The sequence below is a fragment of the Saccostrea cucullata genome, unplaced genomic scaffold, assembly GCF_032062105.1.
Source record: "Saccostrea cucullata isolate Sc308-1 unplaced genomic scaffold, CSIRO_AGI_Scuc_v1 ctg9417, whole genome shotgun sequence".
Taxonomy (NCBI): domain Eukaryota; kingdom Metazoa; phylum Mollusca; class Bivalvia; order Ostreida; family Ostreidae; genus Saccostrea; species Saccostrea cuccullata.
In genome coordinates this window covers 7,562-30,271 of record NW_026931070.1, presented here as the reverse complement: position 1 = coordinate 30,271, position 22,710 = coordinate 7,562, and the positions used below count along the sequence as shown (strand labels likewise).

The 22,710-nt window shown below is 34.1% G+C and overlaps 3 protein-coding genes across 3 annotated transcripts; all 3 read right to left on the bottom strand.

Annotated features, from left to right (window-relative positions):
- Nucleotides 1-1,421: 1,421 nt before the first annotated feature.
- On the bottom strand, nt 1,422-13,380 carry LOC134231269 (uncharacterized). Its single transcript, XM_062713205.1, has 6 exons — nt 12,167-13,380; nt 11,689-11,857; nt 8,105-8,219; nt 5,543-5,732; nt 3,963-4,120; nt 1,422-1,627 (listed from the first exon to the last, which is right to left on the bottom strand). The coding sequence occupies exons 1-6, from the start codon at nt 13,236-13,238 to the stop codon at nt 1,625-1,627; spliced, it is 1,707 nt and encodes a 568-aa protein (XP_062569189.1). The 5' UTR covers nt 13,239-13,380; the 3' UTR covers nt 1,422-1,624.
- Nucleotides 13,381-14,242: 862 nt separating this feature from the next.
- LOC134231268 (E3 ubiquitin-protein ligase TRIM45-like) lies at nt 14,243-15,364 on the bottom strand. The gene is made up of 2 exons (XM_062713204.1): nt 15,214-15,364; nt 14,243-14,807 (listed from the first exon to the last, which is right to left on the bottom strand). Exon 2 carries the CDS (start codon nt 14,787-14,789, stop codon nt 14,427-14,429), a length of 363 nt encoding a protein of 120 aa, XP_062569188.1. The 5' UTR covers nt 14,790-14,807; nt 15,214-15,364; the 3' UTR covers nt 14,243-14,426.
- A 1,609-nt stretch (nt 15,365-16,973) lies between these two features.
- LOC134231267 (E3 ubiquitin-protein ligase TRIM45-like) lies at nt 16,974-18,325 on the bottom strand. Its single transcript, XM_062713203.1, has 2 exons — nt 18,245-18,325; nt 16,974-17,767 (listed from the first exon to the last, which is right to left on the bottom strand). Exon 2 carries the CDS (start codon nt 17,759-17,761, stop codon nt 17,384-17,386), a length of 378 nt encoding a protein of 125 aa, XP_062569187.1. The 5' UTR covers nt 17,762-17,767; nt 18,245-18,325; the 3' UTR covers nt 16,974-17,383.
- Nucleotides 18,326-22,710: the final 4,385 nt, after the last annotated feature.

Below are 22,710 nucleotides of genomic sequence, written 5' to 3'. Positions count from 1 at the left end.
CGTTTCATTGATAGTTATATTCCCTTCCAAGAACGAAAGCTGAAAGGATACTTGCCCCTTCTTAGTTGTAACTGCAGTGTAGGTTTAATCATGTAAACTAGTAATGTACCGAGTATTGATAAAATTTGGTTGCAAAAAAAGTTAATAGTACAAAACATTGATTTTAATTAAAACATGATTGTGACGTAGACTTATTGTTTGTGTTGTCCATTCTGTAGCTTAGTGTTGAGCTAACTCCCCTAACAATCCATTAAGTCACCTGTAAAGTGTCCATTCATTTTGGAAAAGTGTCCATTCTTTTTAAAGAATGGGCGGTTTTTTTTTTAAAGAATGGAGAGTTGAAACAAACAGAATGGATAGTTACAGGTAAACCTTGGCATGTGCACAATAGGGATACAAAAACATTTACATTAAATACGATTAAATGTGCCTGTAAATAACAAAAAGAACTTGGAGATTTAAGTTAATCCAGAACAAAATGTCTGCATCGGATCTGTTTGATTTACACATTTAAATCCATGAATAATGAATATTATTTCAATGCTCAAAACTCATCCCCCCCCCCACAAAATTTGAATTTAAATGACACATATTCACATTTGATTAAGATTTTGGAAGCACCATTCCCATCAATCCATTTTAAGCTTGAAGTACTGTCCGCTTATATCAAATCCATTACTCAGAAAACAGTTTTCACCATGAAAACTACGCTAAATTTGAAATACATTTTCAGGTCGACGTTAGGCTCATGGCTATCCAACACTCGGAACACAATTTGCATTTCACCATTACACTGATGCAATTAATATATCCCCAAAAACTGAATTCAAATTTTAAAAAATCCGGTTTGAGGGATCGAAGTTTGGATAATTTTCTTTTACCCTTACTATTCTCTGGTCAAAATATCCCTTTTTTGTGCATTTGTTGGTTTCAATTCGATTTCCATTCTTTCATGATATATTCTCTCCATCTGAGGGAGACATGTTTACCTTTACAACACAAAATATAAACTGATTTTGAAAAGTTGCATTCTTATATAAATACCTGGCTTCCCCCGAAATCCACCTGTAATTGTCTGTTCTTTAGACAAATACCTTTTGTCACTCGCATCTGAAAACACAATTGCTATTGAACAAATTGCTATGCACCCCAAGCTTACCTGTAACCGCCCATTCTGTAAACAATGAATTTATTGTATGTGTGCCATCTGTTTTGCACATTTTTAAAAAAAATTCTCAGAACAAAGAGAATCATGTTTTAATTAGGAGAAAGGCCTCAAACTGTCCATTCTGTGAGAGAAAGAACAAATCTCGGGCCTACGGTCGTTTGGGGCCGTTCTCCTTTACAGAACTGATGCCTTCATTTAGCCTTTCAAATATCCGACGATATTAAAAAATAAACAACCAATGAATAAATCTTAGTTTTATTGACAGAATAAGATTTGAAGACGGGTATTTGACAAAACAATTTACAAAAACAATGGACGGAATGCTTATAATAGTCATAAATTCAATTTCAAAATCAAATCAGAAGATCGACAATAGTTATGATTTTTCATTATCCTTTGGTTACTTCCTACCATACTTCATGGTTGATAAGGTACTGGGCCATAGCCATGACGTCATTACTGTAATAAAAAGTCATCTGTGAGAAGAAGGTAACCAAAAATGGTACTTAGCGAATTAAAAAAATGGAGCAAATCTCCCCATTATTTCCACCATATAAGACATGCTTATATTGTACCCTCTTTGTTTATTTAAACATATAAAACTGATCTGTTATGACATTAATTTAAGAACCCTCTCTACACACTATACACTAAAGAGTTCTGATTCTATGGTATCTCTGCAGTTAGAGTGATATGCCCTTCTGAATTGTAAAAAAATAATTTACAGTATATTACTCAATTTGTCATCGATTGAAATATTCGAAACATTTTAAAAGGCCAAGATAGATAAATTGATCATATTATTTACATATATTATCTCTATGGAAGTAAACAGTGATTTCTATTCACTGATACTGTGTTGTGTTTGAACAATTTTCCTGAATGTGAATGCCACGTACCATATATTGAAAATTAAATCTCGGCTTGACCTAGATCAGGTGCCCATATTAGTTGCAGTTTAACCAAAAAAAAGTCAAATGAATAGTATTACAAGTATGTTCTATGTAACACTACATTCCTTTGGCAGATTGTCTGAAATGTTTGTTCATTTCTGTTAAGAGGTTTAAAAGATTCCACTCTTACTATAACAGAGACCCAAGTGGGCTACAGACTATACATATTCAGGCATAACATTTATCTGTATCATATTCAACTGAACACAAATGTATACATGTAAATCAGATCAAAATTTTATCCGAGCCAAAAAAATTACGTTCTACGTAAGTCATTTCCATCGAAAATGTTACAGTATATAAAAGACATGGGTTAATCTGTTAATCTTTGAGAGTTTTTCTACTCTTGATATTTGGAGACTTGAAAAAAAAGTACTTTCAATTTTTCTAAAGAAACTGTATATGGGAAAGAGAATTTCAAACTTACTTGGTAATACTCAGAGAAAAACTATGTCAGGTATTTTTGATTGACTATTTTGAGACTCTGGGTTACGGGCTATACATAGAGTATTTTTCATTTAAGGAGAAACCAAAGAAATTATAATCACTTGTATCTGTTATTTTTTGTTAAAATTATCATCTTGGAGTTCACATGTGTTTAAAAGACCGTATCAGTTGGATATTAAATCAATTGATAAAAAAATCCTGTGAAATTTGACAAAATAAACTAACATTTCATATAAATACCCAATACGATTAAAAATGAATTTTCAGAATAAAATAATACAAGTCAGAACTACATGTAATTGGTGTTTGATAACAAAATATTGTCTAAAAACCATTGTCTAAGACCAAGAATGAACTTTAATTCAGCATGAAGTAAAAAAACTATAATATTACAATATTTATCCAAAAAGAATCAATGTTTTTTTAAAAATTTTAAATTAACAATTCAGTGACAAGTATGTTGGGTGGTGCAATTACTTAGAGTGAAGGTCTTTGAACTAAGTTGATCCTTATGTTTTGGGATTAATTCCCACTATAGGATGTGATGACTGGTTGATGAAAACTAATAAACCATTGAACCATATTTTGCAGTAACGCAGCCAGGAAAAAAATCTCTTGCTGATAAAGACGTATGGTTTTGTGGTCTGTAAATTTGCTCAATTTATTTGAAGAGTATGTAGCCCTTTTGTAAGTAAGATTTGTGTGGTCAAATATTTTTTTTTAAAAAGATGTAAGTAAAATAATCTTTTTACACGAATTATATTTGCTTTTTTCTGCTAGAAATTATGAATTTGTTCAAACATTGATAAATCTTTAATTATATAACAAAGATATATCTGTACACATTTATTCATAATTTCCAGAATTGTTATCCTTTTCTATAAAAAATAAACTTAATCAGAGTGATGTCTCTATAATAAACTACATCTTTTTTTAGAATGTTTCATTTAAAATAATGTTAATCAAGCATTTGTTAAAATGTAAAAAATCAAGTGCAACAGCATAACGCTTCAAAAATTATGAAACTGAGGCTTTATTCCGTTGTTTATTTTTCAAAGATTCATGTACTGTATATATAATATAATACACCAATGGAAAGCTCCCAATATGCTCTTTGAAATGCAACTAAAGACATTTAGATTAATTGTAATGTTAAAGAGTTACGTCTATAAATCATTATATAAGGAAATGGGCACCTTATCTTTGCCAAGCCGCTCAGGGTAAGCTCAATATTAACACCTTTATACAATATATTTTTCTCACTGTCCAAAAACATTTTATACTGGTTTTGAAGGTTATCTTATTGTAGAAAGTTAGACATTTCTCAGAGGCCATAAAATAAAATTTTATTTTTCTCACTGCTGTGCTTGCTATAAAACTGATAAATCTCTTACCGGATTTGGAAGACAACATTGACGAGTTGATCTTCCAGCACACAGATTTTTCTGAAATCGTCCATTATCGCAGCCGACTGAAGTTTCCTTGCATTGCCCTTCTTGGTCTGTGCATTTTGAATCGCCTTTCACCGTCTTCGATGTTTGCTTTAAATTCACTGAGAAAACATAATAAATATCCTTTTGCTTTTTGATTCACTTGATATCCTTATATATAAGTTAAACTGTAGTAGTTCATAGCGATTTTGTAAAAAGAGAAAACTAAAATAATGCCTTAATAGACGATAAATACCAAACTAGAGAAGAATTTAAAATTGACGACAGCAGTTATTTTCTTTTTATGCCCTTTAAATCGAAGATGTGGGGTTATATAGTTTTCTGTCCTGTCCGTCCGTCTGTCTGGCTGCAAATTAGGAACTCTCTAGTAAAGAGAAGATAACTTTTGACATTAGCCAATGAGAAATAAGTTTGCTAATTAGGATAGTTAGGTATAAAAGCTCTGTCTTTTCAGAGCAATAATACAATTGTAGTCAGTAGGTCAGTTGCAAGGAAGTTAAGGTGCCGAGGGAAACTTAAGATAAGCTGAGACAGGGATTAGAAGTGACTGAACACGTCCTACCTTCCCTATCTTACATTTAGTTAGCTTTTCATAAATTAAGTACACTTAGTTGATAAATAATTATAAGTAATCCAGCATTGAGACGCACCTGAGACTGCGATAGAGCTAAATTGAGATTTAAAACTGAGATTCTAATTTTAGCCCTTCTAGTTCTACATAGTTTATTTTTGTTATTTTTTTATATCTCTTTGTAAGGTTCTTAGAAGTTATCTGAGCTTTCCCATAAATCACTTTTTGACCAAGTAGCTCAGTCTAAATTGAGAAATAATATTTTTGATTATTGTTGTAACATCGGTTACACAATACCACCAAAATTTGACCTTTTGACCTTGACCCAACTTTACACAAAATTACACCTTACACCTTTACACCTAAATTCGACCTTGGTCATAACATTTGAATAGTTAAAGAAAACGCTTTCATACTTGTATTATTGTGAAAAATCTTTCAATACCTTTTGACCTTGACCTTAGAGTTTGACCCATTTGGAAAAAAAACCTAGGGCTTCCATATTTCACAGGTGTATATCTTGTGACAAGACCTTCGTTCAGATACCAACAATTTTGATCTTCACACTGGAGTTTGACATGCATATGAGAAGGTTCAACCTTTTTTGATTATAATTTTAGAGATTTAAAAAAATTAGTTGCTGGGTCTTGTTTCCAAACGTTCTTTTGCTAAAACTTCAATGGTTGCTGATATATATATATATATATATATATATATATATATATATATATATATATATATATATATATATATATATATATATATATTGTTCGTCGTGTCGTTGGTCATTTTTAGTGCTTTATATAAATTTCCATCCGTGACCTTCTATCTACTTGGTAGATCCGACATTTAGGATATACAGTGTTGTTGGTTTTTAGTGCTTCATATATATATATATGTATTGAAGATTATTTAAATTAAAGAGGTGATTTTTTTTATTTACAACACTGACTTATCTGGCAGTGAACGTGTGTCCCTCCATGGTGCCACCCGTTAGCTGTTTTGCAGGCCTTAGTGTAGGCTTCCTCTTGGTTTTTGTCCCTTTTGTCTGTTCCTGCTATTTTGTTCAGTTGTAAATCGACTGCCATTCCGCTGTAGTGTAATGACGTACTAGTGTGGCAAGAACCCGCGAGAGAGTTTATCTGTATCGGAATAAATAAATAAACAAGATAAGTTTGTTAAACACTGATGTTCCCGTATGGCAAATTATAGCGAAGATTAAACTTTCTCAAATTCAAATCAATATGTTGATACCCAAAGTATTTAGTAAGGTCTCTTCACAAAAATTATATTTGTGAAGTATGAAAGCAACACCTATTCAAGAGTTATGGGTAAAGTTTTAAAAAAGGTCAAACACCTAAGTCAATGTCAAAGTTATTAGTTTCTAAAGGAAAGTTTTGTTACAAGGATTCCAAATGAGAAATACCTAAGCCCTAGTCTTATCTATTCAAAAGTTATGGTAAAGGTTAAAGTAAAAAAAAAATCCGAACTCTAAGGTCAAGATCAAAAGGTTAAATTTGTTGGTATCAAGAAATTTCTTGTCACAACAATTACATATGTAAAGTATGAAAGCCCTGGACCTAACGGTTGAAAAATAACAGCTAATGTTAAAGTTTTTTGAAAGTAGGTCAAACTCCAAGATAAATTGCAAAGGGTCAGTTAAACTCCAAGGTAAAGTGCAAAGGGTCAAAGTTGTTGGTATCTAAAGAAAGGTCTTGTCACAATTATTATATACTTATGAAAGCCCTAAGCGTATCTATTCAAAAGTTAAAACTTTTTAAATGTAGGTAAACTCCAAGGTCACAAGCAAATTCAAAGAATTTAAGCCCCCTGCTTTAAATGTCTTTGTGGGTGAAATCACTGAGGTACAATTTTATTATTATATATTGTGTCAAATATGAACGCCCTATCATATGTCATTCAGAAGTCGTCACCGAAGTTGATGTTTTTGCAAATTACGTAAATCGTGAAGATCAAGGTCAAGGGGTCAGAAATCATAGCATGTTTGGAAATATCTTGTGAAAGGTGATGCTCATGTCAAATATGAAAGACCTATCCCTTCTCAATCAAAAGTTATAAAAAAAACTTAAAGGTGAAGGGGTAAACAATCTGGGTATTTGGAAAGGTCCATCGTCGAAAACCCACGGCTGATTACGCTTCGTTCCTCTCTCCAGTGATGGAGAGAAGAAAGAAGCGTAATCAGCAGTGGGTTTCTGACGATGAGAAAGGTCTTATCACAAATAATATACATATGTAATGTGAAAGTCCTATCTCTTCTCATTCAAAATATATGACCAAGATTAAAGTTTTTGAAAAGTAGGTCAAACTTCAAGGTCATGGGGTCATAAAATATAGAATATAGTGTATTTAACAAGGCCTTGTCACAGGCAATACGCAGCTTCAATATGATAGCCCTATCTCTTCTCATTCAATAGTCATGACCAAGGTTAAAGTTTTTAAAAAGTATATCAAATTACAATTTCAAGGTCACGAGGTCAAAACTCATAGTGTTTTTAGAAAGGTCTTGTCACAAGTAATATAAATGTTTAATTTTAAAGCCTCATTTCTCCTAAAAATTTGTGGCCAATTCAAAGTAATGTTAAATTTTTTTTAAATAAGTCAAACTTCAAGTTCACGGTCACAGGATAAAAAAAATCATAGTGTATTTAGAAAGGTCTTGTCACAGGTAATACACATGAATAATATGAAAGTCCTATCTTTTTCCATCCAAAAGATTAATGTTTTGTGGACAGACAGACAAACAGACGAATGAGATTTAATGTCCCCTTGTTTTCGCGAAAGCGGGGAACAAAACGGTTAAAGTTGTTGGTATCCAATGGAAGGTCTTGACACAAGGATTACATATGTGAAGTATGAAAGCCCTAGACCCAACCGCTCAAAAATTATCGCCAAGGAAAAAGTCTTTTGAAAGTAGGTGAAACTCCAAGGTAAAGTTAAAAGGGTCAAAGTTGTTGGTATCTAAAGGAAGGTATTGTCACAATTATAATATGTGACTTATGAAAGCCCTATCTCTATCTTCTCAAAAGTTATGGCCAAAGTTCAAGTTTTTAGAGTAGGTTAAACTCCAAGGTTAAAGTTGATGGTATCAAATGGAAGGTCTCAACACAAGAATTACATATGTGAAGTATGAAAGCCCTAGGCCCAACTGTTCAAAAGTTATGTCCAAGGTTCAAGTTGGTGAAAATTTTGCAAAACTGCGTCATACTCCAAGGTCAAAGTCAAATTTGATGGTACTAAAAAACGGTCTTGTCACAGGGAATACACATAGGATATAAGAAAACCATAGTATCAATCAATCAAAAGATATGGGAAAAATTAAAGATTTTGCGAACAATCAGATTATGAGACCAGCGCCCAAAAATCTTTTATCTTCGGGGCATAAAAACCGATTGGAAATAAAATCTTAATTAACGTCTACTGATATACATGTATATGTTAACGATTCCTACAGAGAATTGAATCAACAATTATTTATATTTACAACATTTCATACCTGGGGTTTGTAAGCAGTGCTTTGGAGATCAATGACATACTGTAGAATCAATTCGTCAAGACAAATCGTCCCTCCAGGGGCCACGTGAGTCTTACCACTGATTTTACAGGAATAACTAAAAAAATTAGAAAATGAAATCAAATTAAAAAAAATAATTATATATATAAATAATAATATAATAAATAATCTTTTTGACTAATTGATTTACACACACAAAAAAAAATTGAAAAAAATTATTGCCTGAAGTCACCGCTTCAGGCACTACTAAGGATCAACATTTCCTTAGTGCGAAGCTAAGAGGTCACAGTTAGCCAGAAAAATTTTGTGCATGCTGATTATCATCGGATTTTATTACCTGCGTTTTAACAACAACAGTTAGCAGAAACCATATTACTATGGAACGCCATCACTGCCTTATAGCATACAACTATGCATTTATTATGTCAATTTACCATTACGTGATGTGAACATATCTTTACGTTATGTCCATTTTTTATGAGATGATGTAAATATATCTTAACATCATGTCAATGCTGCATTACAGGAAGTAAATACATCCTTTCATTATGTCAGCACTTCATAACTTGAAGTAAAAAATTCATTATGTGAAGTGATAATGTGTTTACATTGTGTTAAAACTTTATTGCGTGAAATGAATTTTTCTTTACATCATTTCATTTCTTTAATATGTGAGGTCAAAATTGTATTACGTCAAGTAAATTGTGTTTTATAATTAAACTTATCATTACATTAAGTCAAAAGCCCATTCCTTTTTGAGAGTGTATATTTCTATTATATCAAAGCATTATTACGTGATATGATTTATCTTTATTATACAGCGAGGGTATCATGATGTGAGGTGAACACATCTTACCTTTATGTCAGTGCTTTATTACGTGGTGTAAAATGTGTATAACATAATGTGAACATATCTTTATATTATATCAATACTTTATTACATTATGTCAAAACTCCATTCTGTGATGTGGATATATAATTACGTTATGTCAACTCTTTCTTATGTGATTTAAAAATATCTTTATATTGTGTTAATTCTTTATCATGTTGATTCCAAAAGTTCATTACCTGATGTTAAAAAACATTTACATTATCTCAAAGCTGTACATGTATATCTAGTATATAATGAATGTTGATGACAGTGTTTTAATGACTGGTAAGAAGGGGGGGGGGTCCTGATTGATTAGGACAGATTACAGGCACATAATATCAACCCCCCTCTTTTCCCAGACATAACTTTACTATAGAAAATGCAATGTTCATTGAAACAGTACAGCCCCCATCCCCACTTTTTGTTGAAGTATAATCCACTATGGGTAATGTAATATATCTGGAAAAAAATAGGACTGACCGAAGTTGGACCCCTCTCCCCGAAAAAGGATTTCCGGGCTTGGACATTTTCTTTTTCTTGGCTTGTCAAGTTTTTTCGGGTAAATGATTTTTTTTCTGGCTGACCTCCTCTTTCAAAAAAAGATGCTACGTCATTGGGGTTAGTAATTTTTTGTAATCATTCAAGAGCCAGAGAATTCTATTACAAAAGTCTACCAGTCGCTCATCTAAATCAATTGAATATGCCTTAGTAGGCATGCATGGGCACATATCAGTGGCGGATATGGGAATCTTGAACAAGGAAGGGTGACGGTATATGGTTGGAGACCAAGGGGGAAAGCGGAGAAGCTCTCAGGCTTTATAGTTTCATAGAAAAAAGTTTTCAACATAATTCCGCTAAGCTTATATTGTGAAACTAATGCAATGTCCTACAAAGTTTTAGACTTTTATTTTAAAAAAATTCCAAATAAAAAGAAAAAAAATGATTGCTGCACGACTCCTAATATTTGATTTATTTAAATATGAGATTAAAGTAAACACCCTTGAATTTCGACGTGACTTTAATTCACAGTCGCAGTGTTAAGGCTTTGCACGTTTCAAGTTTGTCAATTATTTGTCGCTTAAAGTTTTCATTTAAAGATGTCATTCCCAAATCGCTGAGAATCACTTCTATACGACAGTTTTCTCTCCCGCCATTTTTTGCGCTTGCGGAACGCGGAAATAACGCTATGCTCATATAAAGGCCGAGGATACCCGTGTTCGCATAATGTAATAGTGAATCGACATAATGTAGAAGAGTGCGCACAGTATGGCATAAGCTTTTCACATCAGTTAATAAAAACTAAGATCAGATGAAAAGTAGACACAACGAAATGCAAGTTGACGAAATATAATTGTACTATGTGTAAATATCATAAAGAGTTGACATCATGTAATGCAAGGTTGACACAATGCAATAGTAATGTGGGTTAATGTCATAAAGAGTTGACATCATGTAATGCAAAGTTGACACAATGCAATAGTATTGTGAGTAAATGTCATAAAGAGTTGACATCATGTAACGGAAGGTTGACACAATGCAATGGTAGGGTGGGTTAATGTCCTAAAGAGTTGACATAATGTAATGGAAGGTTGAAACAATACAATATTAGTGTTCTGCTATAAGGCAGTGACGGCGTTCCATATATTACTGATTCAATACATTGATGTATTTATTTCCTTTATTTTTTTGCATGCAGTTATATTTATTTCATGCGAGTTCCTATACGTTCAAGTCCGTTTGACCTTTTTTCTGCGTTTCTGTACTACAGGATTAGTCCATTTGTATTCTAGGTAAGGAGTGACACAGGTCAAGAGATCACGTGTAAGTTTTGGCGCACTTTTCCTGGACTAAACTGCATGAATTACCGGTATATAAAGTTTGTTCTTTTTTGTCGGAATCTTGATCCTTGCAAGAGGTTTGGAAAAAACATATCGGTGATATTGTGAGTTATAAATGTACATCTGATCATATCCCCCCTCCAGGGGTCTCCTCCTTCAAAAACAGAGTACAAACTTAGCAGAGTGCCCCCAATCATTTCAGGATTGAAGAAGTTTCTGACATTTTTGCTCGTACAAATATTTTTGATGTGGAACCCCCCCCCCCCATCCTCGGGAAAAAAACTTCCTGAATCCGCGCCTGTGGCCATTTATACAAGTTTGTTGGATCATTTATGTATAACGGGTTTTATTTATCCCACGTTTCCAACAATCATTGATGCTCTGGCATACCCAAGAAGCTAGTAAACAATTTCTGCATGTCAGTCATAATCGTTACGATTCCCATTTTCTTGCATGTAGCACAGGTGCTCTTGGACAGGATTGTCCCTACAGCCCCTACCCTTTTTAAAATTGAATTAAAAAAATCAGATTTTTTTCATTTCTTATCTTTATCTATATTTGTCTATTTGAAAATCACAGTAATATATTAATCATAACCTTTTTTTCTACTCACAGTCGTTTCACGTATATACATAAAGAGAGTGAGAAGCATATACAACTTAAAATGAATGCATGATGTTTTGTGCAACATCTTCATAATTTGCTCTAGTGAAATAATTTAATCCTACCTTCCCCCAATGTAAACGTTTATAGCTATCATGCGTATAGGTTCTATAGATATTGATAGGATTAGTCAGGCAAGCTTTCTGAAAAGTTATTACTTGTACAAGTATTTCATAATGAATAAGAATTTTTACGATGATCTTCTGGCTGGTCTCCCTTGACAAGCGTCCTGTATATTCTGCAGAGCGTTTGCGCCATCATCTGGCGGGTTTTCTCTTACATGTGTGCTGTATAGTATCAAGTTGTTTAATTCATGAGCTTCAAGGATTTGGCAGGACAAATTTTTGGCAATTTCACTGCATTCTGGATCAAAAGCCATGAAAAATAAATTAAAACAGAAATAGACGGACAACCTATAGCTATTCATTAATTGTAATGTTTGTAAGTATTTTTTTGGACTTACAATATATGTATAGCTTGTCTTTTCAGATCTGTATAAAAGTCCCTAGTTTAGTGAAACAGTCACTTTTAGACAGGGCTTAAACTTGATACACCTTAGAAATATTGTTTTGTAAAGTACTATTTAGGCAAGACAGGAGGGAAAAGTTTTCTACCGAATATGGAAAACATTCCTTGATTCTCTATTTAAGACATTATATAACATAATGATACCTGTTTGCATAGAAAATGAGTATGAGAGACACTGTGGATCATTGCAGCCAATGACATGGGTAACTTTTACGGTCTTTCCTTCTTTGAATGTCAGCGTGGTTACGTTTCCCTGAACAATTCTCTCCTTTAGATCGTCTATCGTTTCTAAAATCAGTGTTTCATTCTTTGATTCAGAGTACAGATAGATCCGTAATGGAATCGAGTCCCCGTTTGATGGAAGTATTGCTGGGCCTACTGTTTTATATTTCACACCGGAATCTGACCACTGAAATGATTGGGAGAGTGTCTCGGCAAGTTTCTCAGCCACCGTATCCCAGTCATCTGTATCATAGTTTTCAACATAAAACAAGAGCTGCTTTGCCCAACTAGGAACATACGTTGTCATTAAGCATCTTTTAAGTCCGGTGAAGACACCTCCAACAAAACCGTCTATTTGGAAGATGTCATCCCAAGATAACTCGCAGAAAAGATTGTCCACCAAAGGGTCTGTGAGGCAGTAATTTGTTGACGACTCTACAGTGGAGTTCACTTTTTCGCAATCGGCTTCAACCTGTGGATAGAGCAAATGAACTAAATCATTTTGCATGCATTTTATGACACCTTTAACCCACGCCTTGCCGTTTTCCGAGATGTTCTTGCTACTGTTCTTCAGTTCTTGGCATGTATTACCGGCCTCCGTTACTGCTGGACAAGACTTCCTCTTTGCCAAACATTCAAAAAACCAAGAGCAGTCTCCAGATGGAAAATAACAGTTTATATCAAGCGTATCAGTGTTGTCCACATTTGTAGAATTTTGATCACATTGACAAGCAGACAGACCGCCATGGCTTGCTGTTGCCGAACATTGATACCAGCAATATTTCGTTCTAGACCCCCAGCATGTCAAATGTCTACCCGTGGAGCGCTCGATCTTCTGCTTAAGCATACAAACAGCTGCCTGGAATTTGGAGTATTTAGGGGAATAAACACATCCTGTATTTCCTGTCGGTCCTTCAGTTTTATCACAATCCGAGAATACCTGATTGAAAACCAGTATTAGACAGAAAATCGAAAGAAGAAGATGGGAACACATATTTCTGGCTTACATTGTCTTTCAACTAAATGGATGGGGTAGAATTTTTTTAACTTCCGTGTACTAGCTCTCCTTTTAATCCCTTAAATACTATTTTTCTACCTGCCATTCATAATGGTCTTTTTAAATGTCAATTTTTTTGAGCTGATTTGCAAACATTGATTTTAAATTTTCGTTCCGGTTTAACGAACGAATTCAGTATTGAATCATGTTTATTTAATTGAATGTAAGACCTGATATTTGGTCAGAGCACTTTAACAACCGTCGCAGCAGACTTTTTGTTATTCCGAGAAGTTTATTGAACAAAAATAATATTAAAGGTCTTTTCGGGTGACAACTTTATACAACAGCACAAACAATACACTTAGAGATTTATACTAAATTGTAGTAGTAATTCATAGACAAAGAAAACTGAAGCAATTTTTTAAAATTAATTTATTTTTTACTTTTTTAACATATGATGCAGCTGTTCAAGTTTACACCTATCCAAAACTCATTTCATTTTCCATCACATGAATATTCATTGGAATAGGTCCATGACTTGAATAAACTTGTATGTATAATTGTATTGAAGTTATCATCAAACTTTGTTAATTGTACTTGTTCTATGTTAAATCAAGTGTGATACGTTCTAAACAAACAAATGAAAACAAACTTCATTCGAAATACTTACACTTTTATATTGTTTTTTTTAAATAAAGGAGGGAGATAGTTTCATCCCACCGAAGGGGTTATAAAATTTGATCACGTGACCGACCTCATGTCATATCCCAATGAAACTCTAAAAATGATATCTTGTTTCTTAAATAACCACATTTCAAGAGGATCAATACATGTATCCTTATATATTTGGATAGAAGTTCCGTAGCTTATCAATTAGAGTAACAGTTCAAACACCAGAAAAGTAACAGTTTAAAAATGTTCATCCATACATTTTACCATTACAGATTTACGATTTAGATCCACATTTATTAGGTTCCTCAATTCTTGCACCAAAAAATGAGTCACCATGGCTACAATTTTATTCTTTGTGCTCATTTCTGGACAGCACAATCTACAAAACTTTTAAACTCAACAATGTACAAATCGTAAAAAAAATTGTCTTCGATACACTGGTAGCTGATATACTAGTATGCATTTTACAAAAGCTGTCATTGATATGCCCTTTTCAAATGAAGAAATATCACTTTAAAATGATCTTCGTCTGTCTCGAAACGTTTTCAGGACGTCTTGTAAATCATGACCGCGGTGTTTCTCTGACGTAATACACGTGATGCAAATGGGATCGTCACAATCTTTACAATACAGTTCACATCGTTTGTTATCATGAGAGGAGCATGCTGGGTATTGGTGGATGAAGCCGGGAAATCTGGAGATGCTGTGTTTCTCGTCTACCTTTGACTCCAGGTGTTTCTGAACACATCCCCTACATAGGTTGACGAGGCAGGTCTCACACTGCATGGCCACGTCCTCATACTCACATACGTCACACTCCACGTCTTCTGACGCCACACTGAGCTGCCATTCCTCATCGTCACTGGAGTCACTCATCTCTATCGCCGTCACACACTGTAAGATACCTTAACACATTAAACATCCAACGTGCCGTCACCAGGTTATTGTTATTTCCCTACATGAACTGACTGTTGTCTGTTTCTAATTGTGTACATGTTTTAATAAGTTCAATAATGATTTGTTTTTTAAATATAAAAGATAATACATTGTACTAGATAATTATATTAACGCTCGTTGCCTGAAAATATTACGTATGTTTGTGAAACACTCATTTTCTCTGATTATTGACTCTAAACTGTACACATTTTGTTTGATAAATCATTTTTTTTTTATTTCCAATGAGCAAATGTGGTCATCTACATCGAATTTCTAGAGTATTTAATTGAGACAAATCTTAAAGATTGATGTGGTTTTAGGAGTTATTGGTAAAGATCAATATGAAACCTAGAATTCTACCTACCTTCTGTGGAAAAATGGCGATCGTCTAAAACGTTTACCTAACTCTGTTTGGTTTAAATACCACACTCTTCAAGTACAAACTTGTCATTCATAATCAATACTAAAACGCCAGCTAATATGAATGAATTTTACTGACACTGTTTAGGTTGTTTATACAAATTATATTATTCTGGTCACTTTTTACAAAGAATCTTACGACTTATATCACTAAATTCCCCCTTGCTACAAAAAATATCTAGGCTACGAAAATCTTGTCTAAATTACATTAATTCATTATATTAATACACTGTATTTTTGTAATTAAATTGAATTTTCAAAATTATCTAGAAAAAATATCCTTAATATTAAAGAGTGTGGAAATATTAGTCTTAGTCGTAAGAGTTTTTGTGAAAAAAGGGCCACCGAGAGCCGCAGTTCTACATTTGTATAACTGCCTGAAGAGCCGAACATGGCGAAAGCGCTTGCAGTAAATGTTTTGTGATATTTTTGGATTTTTACTTTTAAATATACCAAAAACTGTACCGATGTATATATATGCCTGAAGAGCCGAACATGGCGAAATATATATATATATATATATATATATATATATATATATATATATATATATATATATATATATATATATATATATATATATATATATACATATATTTCAAAACGCCAGTTAAATTATCCGACCCATAAAAGAGCATGATTATCCACCCTATAATAAATTCTCTGAAACTAATTCAATGCAGTTTGGAGTAGAAAAGAATTTACCAGAAATGAAAAAAAAAACCATGTGATTAACCGAGCAGTACTTAATAAATTAAGAATGCATTGAGGTCTACGGGAACAAACAATTTTTTTTAAAAATAAAAAATCAATTACTATAAATATCAAAATATGCTATGGTGAAAAGCTGTATAAAATTATTAAGAACAGAAAAACGATTAAGAATAATTTTTCACCGGAGAGTTTTTTTTAAAAATGAATTCTTAAAATTAAAAGTGAATGGGGATAATTCTTTAAGGATTGGTCAAGGTAAAAAATTAGGACACGTTCCGCTGTTATATATCAAAACTAAAGCATATGAAGATAACGTCTATAAATAAGGTAAATTTAGACAATACAATAATATATCTCTTATGTATTCAGATACATTGAATCTGAGGCTATTGTGGATCTAATCTCTATTGAGACTCTATTGGGCTAGATATTGGGCGTCAGCCCAAAAGAACTTCGAGATCATTATGGATCTGATACCTTAAGTAATAGTTTCACAAGCAGGAAGCCCTTTACCCACTTTTTCATGAAGTAAAGTCAAGTCAAAAGGGGAATGTAGAAGTGTATGAAAACATAGTGTGGAATCCGCTAAGCGCTTTTTTGCTTGCTTGTCAAGGTTTTTTTTGTATGTAAGATGATTTTTTTCATGGGTGCCCCTCTCCCATTTCAAAAACGATAAGTCCCTTTTTCAGAACGTTTAATCTTTTATTAATACTACAGATTTATTGTTAACAACCAAATTCATCAGATGAAACGCAAGGATATAAACAACAGTATTCAAGATCAAAAGTCTACAAAACGATGCAAAATAGAAGCACAGCAAACACGGACTTCCAAAACATCAGAAGTGGGGTCAGGTGCCATGGACTGTGGGCATCCCCTGCTGACCGGTCACACCCGCCGTGTGATCGGGAAATAACGGAAAAAATCCGTCTTCAATTCAGTGTATAAACATGGACTAACAATAGTACGGAAAATGTCAGTCAGCATTTGATAAATAGTTACTTCAATTCTTGCGCAATAAATATGTCACTTTGACTAAAATTGGGTGCTGTAAACAGGGAAATTTTCGCCCCCGTTTTATTTTCGACCCTTTCGCCCTCTTCTTGTTTGGGCGAAATTAAAACGGGGCGAATTTAAATTACATAGCATAGATTCCTAAACAAAATTATGAATGGGCGAATTTAAAACGGGACAAAAATGTTCGAAAGTGCAAAAGGGCGAAAATAAGACGGGGCGAAAATAATCTGTATACAGTATTGCATATCTCTGGAAAGCACATCATAGCATCTACAAAGCTTTAAAACTTCAACAATATACATAAAAATATAGTCTCTATACATTACTGCACTTTACTAAAGTTATAATTGGTATAAAACCCTTCAAACGAAAGAGCTTTCTCTTTAAAATGATCTTTCTCTTTCCAAAAACGTTTCCAGGACGTCTTGTAAATCATGACCGCGGTGTTTCTCTGACGTAATACACGTGACACAAATGGGATCGTCACAATCTTTACAATACAGCTCACACCGTCTCTTGTCGTGAGAGGAGCATGCTGGGTATTTTTGGATGAAGCCGGGAAATCTGGAGATGCTGTGTTTTTCGTCCTCCTTTGACTTGAGATGTTTCTGGACACATCCCTCACACATGTTAACGAGGCAGGTCTCACACTGCATTTCCGTGTCCTCAATCTTGCACACGTCACACCAGACGTCCTCTTCAGCCGCGCTGTACTCCCACGACTTATTGTCACTGTCCGAGTCACTCATCTCTGTCGCCATTACCTACTGAGGAAAATAATAAAGCTTACTGCACCTGATGTTACATGTTCAGATTTAAGACTTGCACAGTCATCAAGTATTTGTTACATTGATCGTTGTCCGTTTATAATAGTAGTATGTTGTGCATTTTTATCCAGTTCAATAGTGATTTGTATTTGAATAAAAAAAAATCATTAGATCTATGTAATAATTAGATATCTGAGCAAAAATTTCAATTACCCGAAAATAGTATTTTAGTAACACATATTTTAAACACGCTTTCCGTGCTTATTGATTTTAAAAATCATTCGTGACACAAACAGCATATATTTGTTGGACCAATTTATACCATTATCAATGAGTGAATTATTCATCCTTTTGAGATTTATATCATACTCATTTGAAATCTCATGCTAGCTGCATGGAAAAAAACAAATCCTCAACATTGATGTGTGTTTGTGGGATATTGCTAATGATCAATTTGAAATATAGAATTCTTCTTACCTTCTGTAGAATAATGGCGATCGTCTAAAACGGTTATCTAACTCTGGTTGGTTTATTTAAATACCGCACTCTTCAAGTGCAAACAAGTCATATGTATGCGGCTAGCTAATGTAAGACGATTCGCTGACAATGTTTAAGGTTTCATATCAAAGATCAACATGGCCAAAAATTTAAATTTACAAAATCTCCAAAACTATGTGGTTTATAAAGTTGAAACTTTTTCAGCTTATAAACATATCGTTGATTAACAGATAGAAAGTATCATTTGATAACAAATACTGAATAAAAATACTTATCGAAAAAAATTCTTTTTAAAAAAAATGCCTATATTTTTTTTAATAAAAACACCTAATTAATTATGTGCTTTCCGTGAAAGCCGTACTGCGTCACTGCAGAAAAAATATATACATTAGATGTCATGTACATGTAATTCAATAAAGGCCAAGTTGGACTTCTATGGTGGCATATTTCTGCCCCCTACATGCAAGATAAATTATGTTAACATGCAACATTTTTATGTCAACATACAAGTTAATTATGTTGACATGCAAGTTACCAATCTTATAAGAAAATATAATTTAAATATGGGTAAATTTTAGGGATGGCAATTCGATTCATAACCGGTTAATCGGTTGGAACGATGCTAATCGGTTAGAAAATCCGTAGTCGATTAGTCGAAAAAAATAAAATATATATAAATTTGAACGCAGTTTCCTTAAAATTCCTTCTTTTTTAAGAAAGGAAACCTCTGTATATATTTTTCTTTAGTATTTTTACACTTCTTATTGAGAAATTTGGGAGGTAATTATAGCTCTCCAGAGATCGCAGGGGTAATTGGTCAATTCGTAAAGTGTTAATTACTGTTTTTGAAACATTATAGTATTAGAAAGAACGTTGTAAATCAAAAAATAAAGTGAGAGTTCAGACATAGTTTAGATTATGGTGACATTGCAGAGTTAACTACTTTAACATCTGCATTGGAAAATTATCCCTGTCTGATTTTTCAAGCAAGATTCATGGTTGTCTTAATTATAATTTCTTGTCTATTGAAATAAGATAAAATATACTCTTATGAACTTGAAATTCCCCGATCAAAATATGAACAGAATAACTTTTAACGTCTTTTTTAGCCATCTTGTTTATATGAAAAGAAAATGTCAAAGTGTATATCTTGATACGACTAACCGGTTAATCGGTCGGAACGTTTTGCGGCTAACCGATTAGCAATTCTGCAATCGATTGCCATCCCTAGTAAATTTACTTACCAACGCCTGTATCTGACATTTAAGATGCAATATAATTATGTAGACATGCGACTTTTTTTGTGTCAGTATGTCTTCATAATTATGTCAACATGCAAGATATGTAAGTTGACATGCAAGTTATTATCTTGCATGTTGACATAAATAAGTTGCATGTGAACATAAATAAGCTGCACGTCTACATAATATCTCGCATGTTATATAACATAAGTATCTAGCATGCTGACATAAGTATCTAGCATGTTGACATAAATAAGTTGCATGTCTACATAATTAACTAGCATGTTGACATAAATATCTTGCATGTGTTCATGATTAACTCGCATGTTGACATAGATATCTTGCATGTCTACATAATTATCTCGCATGTTAACACACGTAAATCGCATCTTCTCATAATTATATTGCTTCTTGCATCTACGATGTCAGATACGGGCGTCAGCAAGGGATTTTACCCATATTAAAATCAGATTCCCTTATTTAAAAGATTTTAAACTTGCGTGTCAACATAATTATCCTGCATGTATATATAGCGTTTCTCTATATTATCTACTGTTACTCTAGTGATGGCGGAACAAAGAACACACTATGGTAAAATAATCCGCTATTTATTAGTGCCCACAGTTATAATATACAATATACAATAATGGCGGAGCTGACAGAGACACGTCCATTCTCTGCAGCAATACAACAGAAAAGAGAGCGAGGATAGGTATACGTCACGACAGGTGCTGTGACGTATGCCATGTGATTGGAGGTAGCAAGGTAATTCGTGCCCAGTACATCCAGAACCACCACATTCCTCCCCATTTTGAAAATGGGCGTCCCCTGCCCGTTACAACAGGACAAACTATAATATACATCAAAATACAAAATTAAATCTTAGCGGGGCTTAACATATTTAAATTAATTACACATAATCATTGACACATTTACATAGATAAACAAGCAAGCATATAATATTACAATATCAATATTACATGTATTTAAACATAACTGTCCATAATACAAATTATAAAATTAAAAGAAACGAACAGTTAATATCACAGATCACAGAATCTCACGTCCGTCCCTGATCCTGGGCGCCTCTCGTCCGAGTCTTCTCGGGTCCACCACTGGGTCCTTCGGGGTCTTCCTCGTCAGGTGGTTCCACGGTGACTTTTCCGGTCGGCATCTCCAGATCCGGACATCCGGGCCCAGGACAGACATGATGTCTAGCAAGACATCACGTCCACGACTCCGTCGCGAACGCTCAATCCCGGAACTGGCTCCAACGGATCCTCCTTGGAACATCAATGTTAATTAAGGAATCAGGAACATCAAGGATCGACCATAAGATCAGGGAAATATCCCTGAATAATTTAGGGATCTGCTTCCCTAACAGTAAGAACTAATATGTACAATCCAGCTAAATATAGCTGCACATGACTCCGCATCCCTCGACGGGACTGCATTCGGGGCAGATATATTGAGGCACTGTCTTAGCATAATCCTCACTGATCCCCACACACCCAGGATGAAACCAATCCCGACAGCTGTCGCACTGCATCATTAACCCCTTAGGATTTTACTGTAAACAGACACAATACTGCCGGGTTTTAGTCCCCTTAGTGGCTTTAGGTCGTTTAGGTGATTTGGACTTCTCTGATTGTTCTGCCCTTTCCCGTATCCGTTTCCGGGTTCCATATAAGGACCTACTGTTTCCACTGGTTTAGGGCTGACTATAGCTTTATTCCCACTCTCAGGATCCGCAGGACTTAATCCTGAGTCCGCGGTCCCTAGCGGCCTAACCACGTCGCGCACAGGAGAACTATCCCCATCTCGGTCTACTGAAAGTCCGGGCAACTTATCCTGATAGTTAACTAACCACTTAGGAATTTGCCTGGCCTCGCACTTCTTAAGCTTGTCATGGTGCATGACCTTGACCTCGCGCCGAGATTTGACTACAAATATTGTGTCCGACTTGGCTTCAATTATGACCCCAGGACCCTTCCAAACTGATTCTACCTTTTTCCCGCATTGCGGCGCCAGTATACCTAATTTCCGACCTTGAACTTGCTGGTACGGATCGTAATGTCATGCGACCTTTTCATTGCCTTCTGTGCGACTTTAAGTTTCTTCCTGGCAATGTCGTGCGCGCTCTGAATTTTTTCTTCCAGATCTCGTACATATCTGTCCACCTCACCCTCCTCCCCATTTTGAAAAGACGTGGAAGACGGTGGAGCGAACATCAAGGTTGCTGGTATATTTACTTCACGGCCCAGCAACAAAATCAAGTTGGGAAAAGGGTAAAAACCCATTTAACCTTTATACAAAAAGAATCTATGATGAATTAAGGAATTTATACAGTATTATAAATCTAGAATATTCTAGAATTTTAAGACATAAATTTTAGGGAAAAGCGGGACATACAAAAAGAGGAATGTTCTAAAAATACCAACAGTTGACCACTTAATGTTCAAAAACTTAAGACTAATAATAGACATGATAAACAATACAAATACAACACACCTCACAACACCTCCCCCCTTAAAGTTTGAATGTCAATGAAAAACTTAAATTGTAAAACTTTTGACTTTAATAAAAAATTTTTTTATGATATTTGGACAAGGCATCTGCAATAATATTGTCTTTGCCTTTATATCTTAATTGTTATGTTTTTTTTGAAACAAAAATCCTTAGTAGCTTTGATTCTTGTTTGACAATTTATGCAAAAATTGGGGGTTGTGATCCGTTATACAAGAATTGGATGCAAAAACATTCAAATAAACATCAAAATGCTGTAAAGCTAACAACAAAGCAAGGCATTTTTTTTAATGGGGGAATTTTTGTTGAATTTTGTAAGTTTTTTAAAAAATAAGAAACAACTCTATCTACCTTATCACTATTTTTTAAAAAGCGCCCCGATTCCAACATCACTAGCGTCAACAGTAAGCTTAAATTGCTTAAAAAATTGGGAGTTGCAAACTGGGTTGCTCATAAGGACAGATTTGATTTTATGAAATGATTTTTCACAGTCCTTTGTCCATTAAAAGTTTTTTTGTAAAAGATTTGAAGTGGACAAATACTGGGGAAAAATTGGACAAAATTTTCTGTAAAACCCAGCCATCCCCAAAAAACCCCCTTTTTTTCTTTTTGTAGGAATGGGAACTTTGCAATTTTCCCCTTTCCATAATTGGTGAACATAACCTTGACCTCTTTATG